General features: G+C 48.9%; 1 protein-coding gene across 1 annotated transcript in view; it reads left to right on the top strand.

The window, feature by feature from the left end:
- Positions 1-8,224, top strand: part of ANO2 (anoctamin 2) — a 302,486-nt gene extending 294,262 nt beyond the window's left edge. The window contains exons 24-25 of the mRNA XM_070408835.1: positions 4,615-4,720; positions 6,726-8,224. Coding sequence (XP_070264936.1) covers positions 4,615-4,720; positions 6,726-6,998 — 379 coding nt within the window. The 3' untranslated portion in view covers positions 6,999-8,224. The remainder of the gene's footprint in view (positions 1-4,614; positions 4,721-6,725) is intronic.
- The last annotated feature ends 10,473 nt before the right edge of the window (positions 8,225-18,697 follow it).

The following is an 18,697-nucleotide window of genomic DNA, read 5'->3' on the forward strand; positions in this document are numbered from 1 at the left end:
AGGCTGACAGGGGAACAGTTAGGAGTCAATCAAGCTGGCAAGGGAGTGGTTAGGGGGTTATCAGGCTGGCAAGCAGAAGTAGTAAGGGGCAATCAGGCAGGCAGGCAGGCAAGCAGTTGGGAGCCAACAGTCCTGGATTGTGAGAGGGATATCCAACTGCCTGTTTAGGCCCGATCCCTGTGGGCCCAGTCGCCCCCAACTGCCCTCCCCTGCAGGCTCGGTCCCCTGCTGTTCATGTGCCCTGTGGGATCGGGCCTAAATGAGCAGTCGGCCATCCCTCAAGGGGTCCCAGATTGGAGGGACAGCAGGCTGGGCTGAGGGACAGCACCCCCCTGCCCCAGTGCACAAATTTCGTGCACTGGGCCTCTAGTTAATATATAATTATTTATTGTGTTTTATATAAATATAAGGAAAAGACTCTCTTCTCAGCCCCTACCCTAGTCATTCTCTTCTAGAAAAAACCGTTGTGTCCATTTTTTGTGGAAGTCTCAAGAAATCACATGCTCATGTGTTGTCTTATTTAATTCTCACTGTCTTTCTTTCATGTTCAGTGTACACACATATAGTACACACATGTATGTATTTGTTTATTCATGGTTGGGGTGAGAGAGCTGGTGTATGTACCATTGGTGTACTCAGCACTGAGAGGCACGTTTTGTCAGCTCCACTTATGGATTAGAAAGCTGAGGACCAGAGATGTGAAATAACTTCCCCAGGGCCTTACAGTTAGTGACATAGCCACTCCAAGTGCTCACTTGCGTTTTTAGACACTCTAGTTGTTTCACTATGAAAGACACTCCTTATTAGAAGACTAAAGAGAACTTTCAAAATTAATGTTAAGTCCCAAAGAAAATAAAGGAGGACTGGAGGGGTGAGAGTGAGATCTAGAAATGATTCCTAAAATTATATCCCCGAGCTTAAATCCCAGCCAGTAGATGCAGGAAGTGACCAGATATGGGTCACCCAGTGCCTGGCTGCCCAGTGGGACTATAGGAAGACCAAACTCCCTAAACCAGGGGAAGAGGTCTGGTTTCAGAAAATACTTGAGCTGATGGGAATGGAGCAGAAGTTAATTCCCACCAACCCTGAGGCTTGCCTACATTTACACGGACATAGATCCTGAAAGAAGCCCCTTGCAGTTGTGACATTGGCTGACTCTTTTTACTCATATCAGCATCATGGGAAACTTGGAGCATCTGCTCTTGAGTGCTCAAAAATCCTCCTAGAAAGTAGGGAGGAACAAGGAGCATGGGTGTATGTGCTCTGTCCTCTTTTAACAGAAGGGGTGTGTTTCATAAGTTACCTCAGTCAAAGGAGAAAGAACAGCTACTGCTTACTGGGTATATATATCTGATAGGTCAAGTGGGGTGCTAAGTGCCCTTCACTGACATTTAATCTTCATTACAACTCTGTGAGATGCAGAAAGTTGAAGACCATTTCCTAGACAATGGCTTTGGCCATCAGAATGTTAGGGCACTTCGTAGAGGGCATAGAACTGAAATGGTGGAGGAGGCATCAAGACACCTGACTCCAAAGCCCACTCTTTTGCCAATTCTGTGCCCTGGGCTTAGAAACAAAACAGACAAAGCAGGCAACTATTACCATTATGGACAAAATTAGGTTGATTAACCACTTTATCTTTTGTGGACATTTCTAATCTTAAAACTAATTATCTCTTGTTTAATTAGTGTCTTCTAGTTACTCAGTGAAAACATGTGATAAGCCTAACTTCTTAGGATGAAGGTTGTGTTTTTTTTAATTATGAAATTTGAATTTATATTGGAATGTAAACAACCAATTATTTACCTGGTGGCAGAGGCTTACTAGAGTCTATGTTTTTTCAAACTATGAGTCATGGTTCATTAGTGGGTTATGAAATCGATTTGGTGGGTCATGATCAGCATTTTAAAGAATAGAATAGATTAAGATAGAATAGAATAGAATAGAATAGAATAGAATGGAATAGAATAGAATAAGGGTGACACAAAAAATGCATACACACTTTAACAGCTGATAGATAACTTAATTGATGTTTCTTCCCTTTCAGTTTTAACCCATTGGAATTAATAAATTATTCAAAGTGTGTATATATTTTTATGGAACACCCAGTAGAATGAAAAGAATGAAATGAAATAAAATGAAATAGAATAGAATAGAATAGAATAGAAAAATACCAGTACATTGGACATAGCAAGAGTATCTTTTGTGTAATTTTCATTTCAGTGACATATATTTATGTATGCATTAATTCAAAATGTATTTACTGTAGGTCACAGTTCTTAAAAAGTTAGCTTTGGAAAGAGAAATGTGAACAGATGTATAATTAATTAAATTGCATATTGTTCTTTTCTGTGGATAGCTTGTCCCGTAGTTCCTAACAGCACCCTTAGCCCATTGGCCTAGGTGTATTTCAAGTATAGCTTTCTGAACATGTCTATATGTTAGTCTTTCCCTAGATCCTTAATTAGATGGATGTGCCTATTAGATTCAAAACATGTTTTGGATACTTAGGGAGAGCAAAGGGACATTTTCAAAAGCTGTGGTGAGTTAGTAGCAGAGGTGGGACAAGATTTAGATTATTTATGGATTCTTTCCAGACTGGAAAAAAGCAGGGTGAGCAATGGCTCTCATGCTGAGGTCAGTGAACATCTGTTCGTTCATAGATGAAGCTAGAGAACAAGCGAAACAGGCTTTGATTGCAGCAGAAGGGATTGGGCTAGACCTGGGGAAGGATTTCCCTGTGGTAAGGAGTGGGTGTGTGTGTGTAACACTCCTTGGAGGTCTTGAGAAGAAAAAGTAGGATCAATTCCCTTCTGCCATGGAATCCTTTGGGGCTAGGGAGGGGAAGGCAGGCAGCAGGACAGTGGGGAACCTGAGATTTTCCCATCCCAAGATATCCTTATTCCTTTAGCCACGCTCTCACTCACTCTCTCCCATTAGCAAGCATAATTGGAGCTGGCCGTGTTTCTGTCCTCAGCCACGGATGGATGTGATGAATGCCGTGGTATTTTGCTGGGCTGCAGTTAGTTTTGCTTTTCATCCAAATGTCAAACCAAGCCTGCAACAGCTGTGATCAGCTGTTGGAAGAAGGGGAGTTGAGTGGGGAGGGGGCAGCTCCTGGCCTCTTGCCCAGCCCTAGCCGATTGCTTAGTGTCCACCTCTCAGTTTGTCTTTTCTGTTGCTGACTCCATCGCTAGGGTTTTTTTCTATCTTCTCGTGTGCATCTCTTTTCAGGTTTTTTTTTCTCTTCTTCCCTCATCTCTCCTTGGGCAATTGGAAGTCACCATGTTTTGACATGAATCTTTCAAAACAGCTGGTGCTTTCAGGTTAGGAGGAGCTCCAGAGAGCACCCCCTTCTGAGCCTCCCACCCCCCAAATCGCTACTGACAGTAAGCTGCTGTATGAGATAGGAGAAAAGACTGAATTCAGCCAGACTTGGATTCTTGCCTTACCTTAGCCTCTTGTTGTCAAGGAGACTTTGGCCAACTACTTGAACGTCTCTGAGCCTCAGTTTCTTCCTATGTTACATGGGGATATCAATGCCTGCCTGAGGATGCTGTTGTAAAGATTAAATAAGAAAACTTCCAGAAAAGTTCCTTGCTCAGGGATTGACACATACTGCCTCCTTCCCTTCCTATCTGCTCCTCAGATAGAGTCCCCACTCAATGGTCATACATCCCACATTGTGGCCTGATGCCACCCCACCCCTTCCTCCAGCCCTGGGCTTGCTTTGATTTTATTGAGCATCAAAGCTTTGCTGAAGTCTATGGAGGAAACAGTTTCATGAAGGATCATAATTCTTCTGGTACTAACTTTTGTCATTTTTCCAGGTTTAGAAAAAAGTGAGTCTGAGAAAATGAGCCCTTTCAAACATGAGTCATCCCAGGATGGGAGTAGGGGGGAGACAACGGTGAGGAAAAGCCCCTCCAAGGGTCTGAGGTCTAAGGAAGAGGCATGAGTTCATGTGAGGCCACTAACATTTTTTTCTTAAGCCATATAAACAACTTATAAAGATGGCCAGTAAAAGAGAATGACACTGACCAACCGTGACTATTATCATCAGCCCTCCTTCCCCAAATTCATTGTCTTCAGCTTGGTCACTTCCCTTTGGGTATAAGAATGTGGTCATCAAGTGAGGCTGGCCCCTCTCAAGACCATAGTCCCAAGGCAAACACTTGGGCATGAAGCTGGAATTGTCTGCTGGCACCTATATCTTCATTGAGCCCACAGACTGCAAAAACGGTAGTCTTCCTTCCCCTCCAGAGGCCATAAGCTAATGGGACTCAAGGTGGATTCACTGTCCTAGGGTCCTCTCATGATTCCTGGGCTCCTCTGGAAGTAGAATCCAGACACCAGAGAAAGCTTTTGGGGATGTTAGAGAGAGAGTAGAAAAAGACATTTCTAGTCTGACATTGGTTTTTTGAGACTTCGGTCTTTTTATCCCATAGACACTTGTTGGTTGGACCATGGATTCCTTCTCTTTCCCCCCTTGCCCCCAAGTCGGAGAGCTAAAGTCTTGCCTGCTGCTTTGACCCCCGAGGTCTCCCCTAGAGCTACAGTACCCCCTTTCTTCCATTTCTTCTCAATCTGAACACCACATTTCTCTCCCGGCAGGTTTAAGGATTACCGAGAGCCGCCGTGGGCCCCAAACCCATATGAATATTCCAAACAGTACTGGTCTGTTCTGTCTGCCCGTCTGGCTTTTGTCATAATCTTCCAGGTGAGTTATTCCAGTAAGGAGTTGCCAATTAGGACTTAAGTTGCAAGAGTTAAGACAACCATGTCTCCTTGCCGGCCCCTCATCTCCAGGTTTTCATGGCACAGGTGACATAGGGGGCCTTCATAGGTGGCAGGCAGTGAGTGCTCCCTTCCCCGGGCATCCACAAATTGATGGATTTGCAGAAAGAGACTAAAACACAGAATAAGATTACAAGGCAGATGTGGAGTATGTTGCAGGGTGGCAATAGATTCCCATTTCAACCTAAGACAACAAAGGGAAATGGGAAGAGCAGTGGAAACCAGAGTCTCAGCTCTAATGCAGACAAATAGCCCCATCTGAACCTTTCTCCTAGCCCTCTCAGCTGGCTCCCTCCTTTGTTCCTGTTGTTTTAGCCCCTGAGACATATGGTGGGAAGGGCCGCCAGAGCCATCCCGCCATTCCTGAATGAATAGCAAACTTGAGCCCAGTGATTCCTATCTCTGACAATAGCAGCAGCTCCAATTGTACCACCGAGATTCTCTGAGCACGAGGCCCCCCTTCCCGATTCTCCTCTCGGGGTCCTGTGGGTCTTCAAGCAAAACTGGAGCCCTGGCCCAGATCCTTTTCTCATCCACTCCCTCAGACTTTTGTAATCCCTGAAGGTGGATTTCTGGAAGGTTCTAAAATATCCTGCCCCTGACCCAAGCCCAGGAAGTGAAGGAGCCCACCGGCTAGTCTTTCACCTAAAGAGGACAGCCATTATTCCTCTGGGGAGATGGGGCGATATATTTGAAAAATCACTCAGACATCTCCTGCTGCCCCACCTGTGGGAGTCACCTCACTTTACCATATGTCACATGTAGCATTGACTCACCCTGTGAGGAGTTCATTTAAAGGAGGAGTGTATAACTCAGGGCAGCTCTAGATGAACTAAGGCAGCCAGGAGCCTCTGGAAATAGAAGATGGTTCCCAAAGTCTTCCTCTGGGCTCCTAGGAGCACAAAGGGTTCAAGGTCAAGCTGGGAATAGGCTGAAAGCATGGAAGACAGCCATGCTCTGTTATCTCATTCTGGGCTTCGTCACTGTCCTCTGTACCTCAGAGAGGAGAAGACACATGAGCATATAATTGTGAGGCACAGAACACAACAATCGAAGGAGTGTATTGGGTAAGGTATAATTGTCGGTGGCTTAGGAAATGGATGGGAACCAGATTATCAAAGTAGCAAACATTTATTGGCCATGATGGCACTGTTATAGCATATTCACACACTTGAATCGAAAATACTCCTAGGAAAGTGCAGTCTTATCCTACCTGTGTTTACAATGGAGGGGGAGTAGCTTAGCAGACAGAGGAGGAAGCCAATTACAAGTGTGCACAAAAAAGGCAGAGAGTCCCCAACAGGCCATGTAACTAGAGTGGCTGGCATGGCATGGAGAGCAGGATGTGATGAATGTGAGTAGTGGGTGGGGTCTGCTGAGGCCATAGTTCAGTGCAAAAACCAAAGATATATCTCTGATATGGAAGACAGAGGGTCAGGCGCAAGGGAGAGAGAAGCAACTGGCTCAGGGAAAACCTGGAGAGGCAACTGGGCATTGTGGCCACTTCCCAGCAGCTCTGGAGCAGGGGGCCTGGAGGCCTTTTAGGCCAAGAAGCCAAAGCAAGACAAATGAAATGGGTTGGAGGAGGGGAAGAAGCAATGGCTAATACTTATGGAGCCCTGCTATGTGCAATGTGTTGACTCATTTAATCCTCACACAACTTCAGAAAGTAGGTACTGTTACTATTCCACCTTCCACATGGGCACACAAGGGACAGTTATGCTCCATGGCTAAGATCACCCACTAGTAAGCAGTGGAGCCAGAATAACACAGAGATGTCTACTCCCGGGTCTGTGCCCTTTAATGTTGCATGCTACCACCAGCTCCACTGCTGAGATGGTCACTCTGACGGACAAAGGTAGACAGTGGTACACTAGTGTTCCCAGGCCAAGCCTCCTCTCTCTACCCTTATCTCTCACTTTTGACAGAATCTTGTGATGTTCCTGAGTGTCCTCGTGGACTGGATGATCCCAGATATCCCCACGGACATCAGCGACCAGATCAAGAAAGAGAAGAGCTTGTTGGTGGACTTCTTCCTGAAGGAGGAGCATGAGAAGCTCAAGATGATGGATGAGCCATCCCCCAGCAGCCAGGGAGGAGGCCATCAGAGCAGGAGGAGCCGGGCAGCCAGCTCAGCACCCTCTAGCCAGAGACAGCCAGGCAGCATCGCATCCTCTGGTTCTCAGCACACCAACGTGTGAGCGAGCCAGCCCCACTGCCAAGGGGGTGCTGCGGCAGAGAGAGACCATTCACAAGCATGTCTGTGCTTCTGCACAGTGTGGTGTCTGTCATCTGCTGGGATATGGCATGAGGGGGTCTTGAAATGAGTGTGTGTGAAGAGAAAGAGAATGAGCTCAGAAAGGAAGAGAAATGATGCTGCTTCTTAGAAACTTCAGAATTAAGTTTATTTTACCTTAGTCTTTGGGGGATTGGTACCATTTTGAGTTTCTCTATCCCAGAATTCCCAGGCACTGAAACCAAGGGTATTTATGACTTGGATTAAATTAGCTTAAGTCCTAGCTCTAGACATCATATCCTTCTTTATATATATACATACCCCTCAGAGACTTAACCTTTCCCTCCATAATCAGCAGCCCCCAAGGCAGGAGAAGACAGTAGCTCAGACATGACAAATGGTCACAGGATCTAGGTCTCTGTCAGGATAAAGATCACATCTTCACCTAAGTTATGTTTCAGTTTCTGAACCCTAAGTTGGAACAACCCCCTGGCTACTTTCCCATGAGACTGGACAGAGGGACACCAGAAAAGACCTCAGAACTGTCCTCAAGACCTGAAGAAATGATTCATTACACTCACCTCACCTCCAACCAATCAACTCCCCACACAACCCTGAACCCCTAACCCATAGTGTCTTCTGATTTTGCTCTATATAATCTGTAACCTATACTCTATTGGAGAGTTGTGTGTGTTTTTTTTTAGAGCTCTTTCACACAGCTCCATTTGGCCAATTCAATATTAAACTATTTTTTTCTTTCTATACTGCAAACCCCTGTTCATGCATTTCGTTGGACCAGTGCGTGTAGGCAGGCGGATTCCAGGAAAAACATCAGGGTTCCAGTAACAGCACCATAAGCCTTCCCTATGTTTCCTCAGGTACCCCCTCATTTCAGATGGCTGCAGGCCATGACAGAAGTGTAGTCAGGGCCCTGTTGTAGCATCCATCATAAGTGATCATCCCCCTGCTTCCCACCATCACCCTGAGAAAATTCTGAGTACTTACAGCCCAGGCTGTCATAGCCTCGGTGGATGCAAATTAAGTGACAGGGCTGATTATTACTGTGGCCACTGGACCTGATGGGGAGTTGCAAAGTTTCAAACCTGGGCTTGTCTTCAGTTCATGTCACAGGGGTGCTTTGAGCTGAATGTAACTAACCATCATTTTATGCAGATTCAGATTTAAAGTAAAATAAATTGAAACATTCTTTATAAAGATGCTTCTCATCTTTGGTTTTCTCTTCCCTCACCCAAACCAATATTTATTGAGCACCTACTATGTGCCAGGTATTGTTCTCAGACTAGAGATACGTGAGACAAAAATCCCTGCTGCATGGAGTTTACATCATGGGGAGAGACAGACAATAAGCTGATACATGTATAGTATTTTAGATAGTACTATGTGCTATGGAGAAACAAAAGGAATAAGAGACAGGAAGTGTGAGGACATCGAAGGTACGGGACTTACCATTTTCTATGCAAATTCATTTCAAACCCAAGATGATTAAAAGCTTACGTCTTGGAATGTTAACATCATCGAATGGTAGCAGCCTCCCAGATCTCTGTTGTGATATGATTTTCAAGTATAGTTGGAACCAAGGGCCAAACATCATTCATCACTGCCTTTCACACACCTCAACCCCACCTGCTTTCCAGAAATCAGCTGCACAGTCCTCTTCCTCTGGACCTGGCCCCATTTTGCAGGTCAGTTTGGCGGAGTCTAACCCAATGCCTGAATGGAAGCTGCGAAGAGGCCATGCTTGAGAGGAGAAATGAGAGTTATGCTGATATTTGAATACATCCTGTGATGCAAGGGCCCATGGGTGTTTAGGCTGGTCATCGTGGCTGCTCCACATGCTTCTTGTTTCCTCCTATACATGTGCAGGATCACACTGCTGCCAACCCTGGCTCTGGAAAGTGGGCCCTCCTTTTAAAAGGATACTAGGGCAGCCCCGCTGGCATGGCTCAGTAGTTGAGCATTGACCTGTGAACCAGAAGGTCAAGGTTCGATTCCTGGTCAGGGCACATGCCCGGGTGGTGGGCTCAATCTCTAGTGGGGGGTGTGCAGGAGTCAGACAATCAATGATTCTCTCTCACATTGATGTTTCTATTCTCTTTCCCTCTTTCTTCCTCTCTGAAATAAATAAAACTGTTTTAAAATAAAATAAAATAAAATGATGCCAGGGCATAGCTGCAGCTTTTAGTAAAAGCAACAAACACTGATGTCCTAGGCAACTTATACACAAGAAATCCCATAATACATTTTAATTACATCACATCTTAATGCTCAAACTGGGGCTAGATTTAAACTACAGTAGTATGAAAACATTGCATCACCTCTGCTAATCTGGGGAGAGTGAAGTGGCCAGCAGTAGGAACATTTCACTTCAAGGGGCATTAATGATGGGGAGGTTCCAGGCCCATATCCCCAGTGACTCCTATCAGCATGGGTGGGGTTGATATTTCCAGGAACCAGCGATGGCCTACAGTCAGGAGGTGCACCACAAGGGCACCCCGTTTGCAGTGACTAAACCACACCCAAGCCCATTGGTTGCTGTCTTATCTTTTTCCTCGTCAATCCCTTTATCCCATAAATTTAAGTCTATCCACTCCAAAGTACATAATGAGCACCTACTGTGTGTCAGGCTCTGTAGTTAGGCACCTGGGTTACATCACTCACTATGACAAAGATTCCTGCCCCCAGAGAGCTTACGCTCCTGTGGGTGAGTCAGAAAGCAATGATTAAACAAAATAGATGCTATTATATGTGACTGCACATACACCATAAGAACACAAAGTTAATAATAATAAGTAATGAAAGTAAACTGTGTGGTATGTTAGAAGGTGGTAAGTGCTATGGAAAGAAAGTAGAGTGATGTAAAGGGGATTAGTAATGGGGAAGGGTCTCCATTTTATTTCCATCATATAGATGGACCTTTTGCTTCCTTTTCACACTGCTCCATTCCATCCAGCTAATGGATTGCAGATTGGGTATGGAAGCCTGTGGTAACCATAGCTCACAACCTAAGAATCAGGTCAGCCACTAGGGGAGGTCTGGATGAGGGGAGATTTTATCTGACTATATTCTGGTGTCTACCCTAAAAAGACACAGCTTTCCCCTCCACTAAAGTGAGTTAGCAATTTTGTGATTTTCCCCCACCTCCAGGCCCAAATAATTCAGGGGCATCCATGTCTCTAGCATGACCACTGGACATGCCTGCCTTCGACAAACAGGACCAGTAGGAATTTAGGTTCTGTAGGTAAACAACTTTCGAAAGGACTTGTTAAGCTGGATGGAGAGATGGTAGGCATAGTTCTAATTTAAAAACAAAACAATAAAATCCCCTTCTTTCTCTAAGCTCTTTAAGGAATTAATACATTTTTAAATTTAATTATAAAATACAAAAAAAAGTCAGCAAACATCTGAAACACTTAAGAAAGAATAAAAACATCACTCATCCTACTTCCTTTCTTCAGAAATATAATAGCTAATATTTTGGTCTATTTTAACTTTATTTATGTTCTTATGGTATATGTGCAGTCACATATAATAGCATCTATTTTGTTTAATCATAAAAGTAACATATACTCATAGAAGATTTAGAAAATGCAAAAAAGTAAAATGTAAATGAAAAAGTTTAACTCATCCAAATTTTCACCACTAAGAGAGGCTTTACAATCAGGCTTTTTTTTTCTGACTATATTATCTGACTATATTTCTATGGCTGCATTGAAATACAGGGTGGGGAAAAAGTAGATTTCCATACAGTTTTTGGTTTGGAAAAGAATACAATAATTAATAAATAATAATACAAGAATAAATTCCTTGTTTTGCATACTCACAATTGTAAACCTACTTTTGCACCATTCTGTATATAACCAAACAGTGTTGGTGTTAAAAATGAATTCAAAGTCTCCTGCCTTTTTATATTGTCACTGGAGGCCCAGTGCATGAATTCATGCATGGGTGGGGTCTGGCAGGCCTGGCCCCAATCATTGGATAGGGCTGGGCCTGTGGGGAGGAGGAGATGGCGGGAAGTTGGCTGGCCGGCCCACCCTGATCGGCCAATCAGGCCTGGGCCGGCTGAGGGGAGGAGCGGTGGACGATTGGCCGGCGGGCCCTGCCCCTGATTGGGGTGGGAGGGCTGATTGGGGGCAGGGCCTGCTGGGGGGAGGGGCTGTGGGTCCGCCCCCAAATGGGGTGGGGGGGCAGATCGGGGGTCAGCAGCCTGGGGGAGGGGCCATGGGTGGTTGGCTAGCCAGCCCTGCCCCTGATCAGAGTGGCGGGGGGGCCCATTGGGGGTGGGGCCGGCCAGGGGGAGGGGTCACAGGTCCCTATTTGGGTGGGGAGCGATCAGGGGTGGGGCTGGCTGGGGCGGGGCTGCTGGTTGATCAGGGTGAGGCGGGCCAATCAGGGATGGGTCTGGCTGTGGGGAAGGGCTGGCTGCTGCGCCCTCATCAGGGTGGGAGAGGCCAATCAGGAGCGGGGCCAGTAGGGGGTGGGGTCAGGGGAGGTTGGCTGGCCGGCCCCAACCCCAATCAGCTGGTTTGCTGACCGCAGTGGGCGTCATACTGGTCGTTACAGCGTTCGGTCGCTGGCTTTTTATATATATAGATAGTTGTCCCTTAGTTGTCCAGAGTACACCTTCAGGGAAAATTTTTTTTTTTTAACAAGTTGGTGGTAAAGATGCCACAAGGTTCCTGCAGGATTTAGGTGCTCATTCCCAGCTACAGTCAAGACCCTGTTAGAATCATCTCAAGGGGGAGGGCTGTTTGGACCAAGGCCACTCCTCTGCTCTGGGGCAGCCCCATCCAGTCATTATCGCTACTGTGGGATAAAGCTCATTTTCCTCAGTTCAGGATGACTCTAAAGGGCCACCCCAGCTCCCGACTCCTTGTGGGATTCATGGAGGTCTCCACAGCAACTCATTGCAGCTCAGATTCTCCCTCTGCCTAGTTCTGCTTCCCTCACTCCCCCAGTACAGGAGCACACTTCCCAGTAAACCTCATGCTAGGTATGCAGGTCTCAGGCTTAGAGTCAGCTTCCCAGACAACCTAACACATACAGCATTTGCCTTAATGTAGGAGTGATGATTTGGTCGAATTTACCACCTTTCTCTCAAAACAATGGACAATTAATCCATGCCCATATTTTTTTTCCTAGCTTGATGCTAATTGGATTTTAAATTTTATTCTTGTAATTAAAAAACTTCACTGAACACATCTTGATATGAGTGACTTTTATTCAATATGCCTGAGATGGGGTGATTACATTCAGTCTTCATATTCACTTCTCTTTGAGCTCTGGAAAGTTTTCTCCCAATACAGGAATAGAATCCAGTGTATCCATTCCAACTGTTTTGGTTACTCTAAGAAAACACTAAAGTTTTGGATTGGTTTTCCAGTTGTTTAAATCTTCATGTCCAGCTCTTCTTTTTCAAAATTTTATTTTGACCCTTTAGGACCACTCATTCCAAAATATCCCCCCCGCCCCGCTCCCCCCCTGCCCAGAACCAATCTATCTACAGCAGATCTTTGAATAACATCATTCCAATCAATGTCATATCCTATCTAATAAAAGAGAAACATGGTAATTAGCGTACGACCGCTACCCTTCCCATTGGCTAATCAGGGCGATATGCAAATTAACTGCCAGCCAAGATGGCGGTAAACCACCAACAAAGATGGTGGCTAATTTGAATATGTAGGCACAATGCAGGGAGGCGAAAGGGAAAGCAGGAAGAAGCCCCCTGCCACTGACAGTGATCGGAAACCCAGGGGGGAGCTAAGAGCCGGGGGCAGGGGACCAGCTGTGATCAGAGAACCAGGGCCTTTGCCGCCCTGGCCAGTGATAGCGGGAAGCAGGGGTGGAGCCAGCAATGGGAGCTGGCAGGGACGGAGCCAGCAGTCCGGGGAGCTAGGGATCCCTTGCCCAGGCCTAAAGCCTTGGCCAAAGACGTTAGGCCTGGGCAGGGATGGAGCCTGAAATCGTGGGGAGCTGGGGGTCCCCTACATAGACCTAATGCCTTGGCCAGAGGTGTTAGGCCTGGGCAGGGGCGGAACCAGCCATTGCAGGGAGCAGGGGCGGAATCAGCGATCCTGGGCAGCTGGAAGTCCCTTGCCCAGGCCTAAGGCCTCGGTCAGAGGCATTAGGTCTAGGCAGGGGCAGAGTGGGAGATCGCGGGGAGCTGGGGTCCCCTGCCCAGGCCTAATGCCTTGGCCAGAGGCGCTAGGCCTGGGCAGGGGCGGAGCCTGCAACCGCTGGGAGCTGGGGGTCCCCTGCCTAATGCCTCGGCCAGAGGCGTTAGGCCTGGGCAGGGGCGGAACCAGCCATCGCGGGGAGCAGGGGTGGAGTCAGCAATCCTGGGCAGCTGGGGGTCCCCTGCCCAGGCCTAACTCCTTGGCCAGAGGCATTAGGTCTAGGCAGCGGCAGAGCGGGAGATCGCGGGGAGCTGGGGGTCTCCTGCCCAGGACTAATGCCTCCACCAGAGGCCTTAGGTCTTGGCAGGGGCGGTGCCAGAGATCGTGGGTAGCAGGGGTGGAGCCGGGAATGGTGGGAGCTGGGGGTCCCCTGTCCAGGCCTGACACCTCTGCCGGAGGCCTCAGGCCTGGGCAAGGGGCCGATCCGGTGATCAGTGATAGGAGGGTGATGAGGGTCAACTCCTCTGGCCGAGGCATCAGGCCTAGGCGGGGGCGGAGCCAGCAATCGGAGGGGGCTGGGGGTCCCCTGCCCAGGCCTGATGCCTGGGCCAGAGGCATCAGGCCTGGGTGGGGGTCAGAGCCAGTGATCGGGGGGCGATGGGGGTCCCCTGTCCAAGCCTGACGCCTCTGGCTGAGGCGTCAGGCCTGGGCAAGGGGCCGATCAGGCGATCAGAGGGTGATGGGGGTCAACGCCTCTGGCTGAGGCATCAGGCCTGGGTGAGGGTGGAGCCGGTGATCGGGGGGAGAGGGAGATCCCCTGCCCAGGCCTGAATCCTGGGCCAGAGGCATCAGGCCTGGGCCAGGGGTGGAGCCAGCAATCAGAGGGGTCTGGGGGTCCCCTGCCCAGGCCTGACGCCTGGGCCAGAGGCATCAGGCCTGGGCGGGGGGCAGAACCAGTGATCGGGGGGAAATGAGGGTCCCCTGCCCAGGCCTGACACCTCTGGCAGAGGCATCAGGCCTGGGCAAGGGGCCGATCCTGCGATTGGAGGGTGATGGGGGTCAACGCCTGAGGGCTCCCAGTATGTGAGAGGGGGCAGGCTGGGCTGAGGGACATTCCCCCCGCCCCACACACACCCAGTGCACGAGTTTTGTGCACTGGGCCCCTAGTATATATATAAAGAGCCAGGGTCCATAACGTCTGCAACGACCAAGGCTCCACCAAACACCAGAAGTCACACGGCAACCCAGCACTGACTGCAGCCGGTGCCAGTGCAGCGACCAAGCACTGACTGCCGAGAGGGCTGCGGATCAGGCCTGGAGAGAGGCCTGCAAAGAGAGAAGCAGGGTTTGATCTGCAGCCTCTGTGGCAGTTGATGATCAGTCGTTGCCTCTCTCTTTCTCTCCAGGCTTCCCCAGCAGCTACGCCTCCAGGGGGGCTGCTGATCAGCCACACCTCTTTGATCAGGCCCAAAGATAGGCCCGGACACACTGACTGGTATAGAAATTGACCAATCAGAACCAAATCTGGGTGAAGTGCCAGGAGCCAATGGCTGCCTAGGAGGTGAAGCTTTTGACACTGATTGGCATAGAAACTGACCAATCAGAACCTAATCTGGGTGAACTATGAAGGCAGAACCTAAGGTGGGGGCTGAGGAGGGGTTTTAAGGGCAACAGCTGTTTTGTGTAAGGTGTAAGAAAGCAGTTCAATTTTTTAAATGACTGGTTTGGTAGTATAGTGCATATGGCTGGCTATCAGTCCAGATATAGGGATTATGTGTTTTTGTCTGCCAAGAGCATCTCCTCCTGCTGAAAAAGGCTTTCCCCCTTCCATTTAAGCAATCCTATCCTATATAACCTATCTATACTAATAAAAGGGTAATATGCTAATTAGACCGGGTCGACTAGCCATCTTCCAGATGTCTGACTTCCTTCCAGACAAAGCCATGGTAGTGGGGGCTGAGGCAGAGGCAGTTAGGGTCAATCAGGCTGGAAGAGGAGGGAAGTTGGGGGCAAGATCAGGAGGGCAGTTAGGGGTGATCAACCAGGTAGGCAGAGAGGTTAGGGGCAATCAGGCAGGCAGGCAGAGGGGTTAGAGGCGATCAGGCAGTCAGGCAGAGGCAGTTAGGGGTGATCAGGCAGGCAGGCAGGTGAGCAGTTAGAAGCCAGCAATCCCAGATTGCGAGAGGGATGTCTGACCGCCAGTTGGACATCCCTCAAGGGGCCCCTGATTGGAGAGGGTGCAGACTGGGCTAAGGGAAAGCCCTTCCCGCTGTGCACAAATTTCATGCACCAGGCCACTAGTCCTATATAATAAAAGGCCAATATGCAAATAGACCGAACTGCGGAACAATCGAACAACTGAACAAACGGTTGCTATGATGTGTGATGACCACCAGGGGGTGTGCGCAGAGCATGGTGGGTGTCAGCACCAGGCAGCAGAGTGTGGAACATGGTGGGCATCGGCCGCAGCAGGATGATGGAGCAGGTGATCAGGGGTGCCAGACCAAGGCGGGGCACTGGTCGCTGTCATCAGGGTGAGCTTCTGGTGGTTACTGACAATTCTTTGCTCCCATGTGCCGCGATTTCACCTGGTGTTCGCACCTGCTGCTGGTGCCGGCCCTGCTCGCACCTTCTGCCTGCATCAGAGCCGCCTCTCGCACCCACTGCCAGTGCCCAGGGCTGGCCACAATTGCTTGGCGCTGTCAGCGGATGCGAGTGGCAGCTGCCTGCCCCCGATCACACCTGAGGGCTTCTCCACCTCCCCCTGCTCCTGAGGGACAATCAGGGCAGCAGCCACCACTCACACCTGCTGACAGCGCCAGCCCTGCTCACACCTGCTGCTGGCTCTGGCCCCAATCGCTCCACACCATCAGCGAGTGCAAGTGGGGCAGCGCTTTCAGCACATGGGAGCGGGGCTGCTGGCAGACAGGGGACTGGGAGCCATGGTGGGAGGGGTCAGGTGGGAGTGTGGAGAATGGGCTGAAACCTGCCTCTGTGCCCACCACAGCCTTGCAGCCCACAGTTTCTTTCAAGGTGCACGAATTCGTGCACTGGGCCCCTAGTCCTATATAATAAAAGCCCAGCAACTGAACGGTGAAACGATCAGGACAACCAGTTTACCAGTCGCTATGATATGCACTGACCACCAGGGGGCAGACGCTCAACATAGGAGCTGCCCCCTGATGGTCAGTGTGCTACCACAGTGGGAGCACTGCTCAGTTGACTGGGATGAGTGGCTGCTCCCGCTGCAAACCCCAGACAGACAGGCAGGAACCCAGGATGTGATTGTAGCCTCCTCTCCACAGACTCCTCCTCCTCGCTCCCTACCACCTCCTCTGGATGCCTGCGGGCCATGCAGCACAGCCACTGGGCTCTCAGAGTTGACCCCAAAAGCTGAGAGGAGGATTTGTGGCCGCCGTGGGACGGAGGGCTACTCCACCGCCTCTCAGTGCTATTGTCCCTGGGTTTGGCCCAGACCAGGTCCCCTGGAGAGGTGAGTGCTCCAGCTCCATGGAAGATACCAGATCAGGGAGCAGCCACTAAGGGCAGGTTTACAGTCTCTTGGCTGACCTGTATGAGTGGCGCTCCCACAGCAGTGGATCCCTGCAGGCCACGCCCCCCACCAGTGCATGAATTCTGTGCACCAGGCTTCTAGTCCTATCTAATAATAGACAAACATGGTAATTGACCATACCTTCGCTATGCCTCCCATTGGCTAATCAGCAAGATATGCAAATTAACCCAACCAAGATGGCGGCTGGCAGCCATGCAGCTGAAGCAAGCAGGAGGCTTGCTTGCTCCAGTGATGGAGGAAGCCAAGGTTCCCTGCCTGCTGTGGCCCGGCTCTGAGTTCCAAAAGCAACAAAGTTTCAATTATAGAAGCTAAACAAACCCCAGATACCTGCTTTCAGCAGGCCATGACCTCAGAGCTGGAGCGAGCAGGAGCCCGGCTCTCAGCCTCAGTGACAGTAACAAAGTTTCAATTATAGAAGGTAAATAAATCCCAGAATAAAAAAAATAAAAATAAAAAAAGGAGAAGTTGGGAGCTTCAGTCACCAGCCAGCCTCAAAACGGCCCTCAGTCCCTCAGTCTGACTGGCCAGGCACCCCTGTGGGGACCCCCACCCTGAAGGGGGTGTGACCAGCTGCAAACAGCCATCAGCCCCTCACCCAGGCTGGCCAGGCACCCAAGCGGGACCCCCACCCTGATCCGGGACACCCTTCAGGGCAAACCAGCCAGCCCCCACCCATGCACCAGGCCTCTATCCTATATAGTAAAAGGGTAATATGCAAACTGACCCTAACAGCAGAAAGAATGGGAATGACTGGGAATGACTGGTCACTATGACACACACTGACCACCAGGGCGCAGACGCTCAATGCAGGAGCTGCCTTCTGGTGGTCAGTGTGCTCCCACATGGGGGAGCTCTGCTCAGCCACAAGCCAGGCTGATGGCTGCCAGTACAGCGGTGGTGGTGGGAGCCTCTCCTGCCTCCTCAGCAGCGCTAAGGATTTCTGACTGCAGCTTAGGTCTGCTTCCCACTGGCAAGTGGACATCCCCTGAGGGCTGCCAGGCTGCCAGAGGGATGTCTGATTGCCAGCTTAGGCCCAATCCCCCGGGCAGCAAGCCTAAGCCAGCAGGTGGTCATCCCCTGAGGGGTCCCAGACTGCGAGAGGGCACAGTCTGGGCTGAGGGACCCCGCCAAGTACACAAATTTTTGTGCACCGGGCCTCTAGTTTTGTTATAATGTTGATGAGAGGGGAAAATTTGATTCCTACCCATGGCCACTGTGTATGTGAAGTTTGTATGTTCTCTTCATGTCTATGTGGGTTTTTCTGGGGACTGTTTTCCTCCCACATTCCAAAGATGTGCTTGTTAGGTTAATTGGTGTGTCTAAATTGTCTTAGTGTGAGTGAGTGTGTGAGTGTGTGAGTGTGTGAGTGTGAGTGTGTGTGTATGTATGAGTGGCCTTTCAATTGAAGGATGTCTTGTCCAGTGTGGGTGCCTGTATTGTGCCTCAAGTTGTGGGGGGAAAGGTTCTGGCTACCTGTGACCCTGAACTAGGATCAGTGGGTTGGAAAAGAATAATCTTACTTGTTTTTATTCATCTGTATTAAATGTATGCATAGCCTACATTCATTTCAATGTTTAATATTAGAAGTATTTGGGTCTTTAATTAGAAGTTTGGTGATGTTTTTGTGAGCAGAAATATTCCAAAGGAACTTAACTCTAATTTGTGTAAATTAGCTTATGGTAAAATTGGTTTTATTAGATGTCATTTCACTTAAAGTCACATGATCTAAAAACCTATCAAAGTGAAGACTTACTGTAGAATCTCCAATATATCATTCCAGCAGCATCTCAACTCTCACTTATATGAATCCTTCATGGATTATCTGGAAGAGAGGTGATTTTCCCTAACTCCTCCTAACCCTACTTTTCTGAACTTCCTGTGCCTCTGCTAGCCTTACCTTTACCTTAAGTATGTGTTACCAAGATACACTCATTGCTAGTAAGTGAAGAG

The sequence above is a fragment of the Myotis yumanensis genome, unplaced genomic scaffold (genome assembly GCF_028538775.1).
Source record: "Myotis yumanensis isolate MYYU_CA2020_CCGP unplaced genomic scaffold, mMyoYum1.0.hap1 SCAF_3, whole genome shotgun sequence".
Classification (NCBI taxonomy): Eukaryota; Metazoa; Chordata; class Mammalia; order Chiroptera; family Vespertilionidae; genus Myotis; species Myotis yumanensis.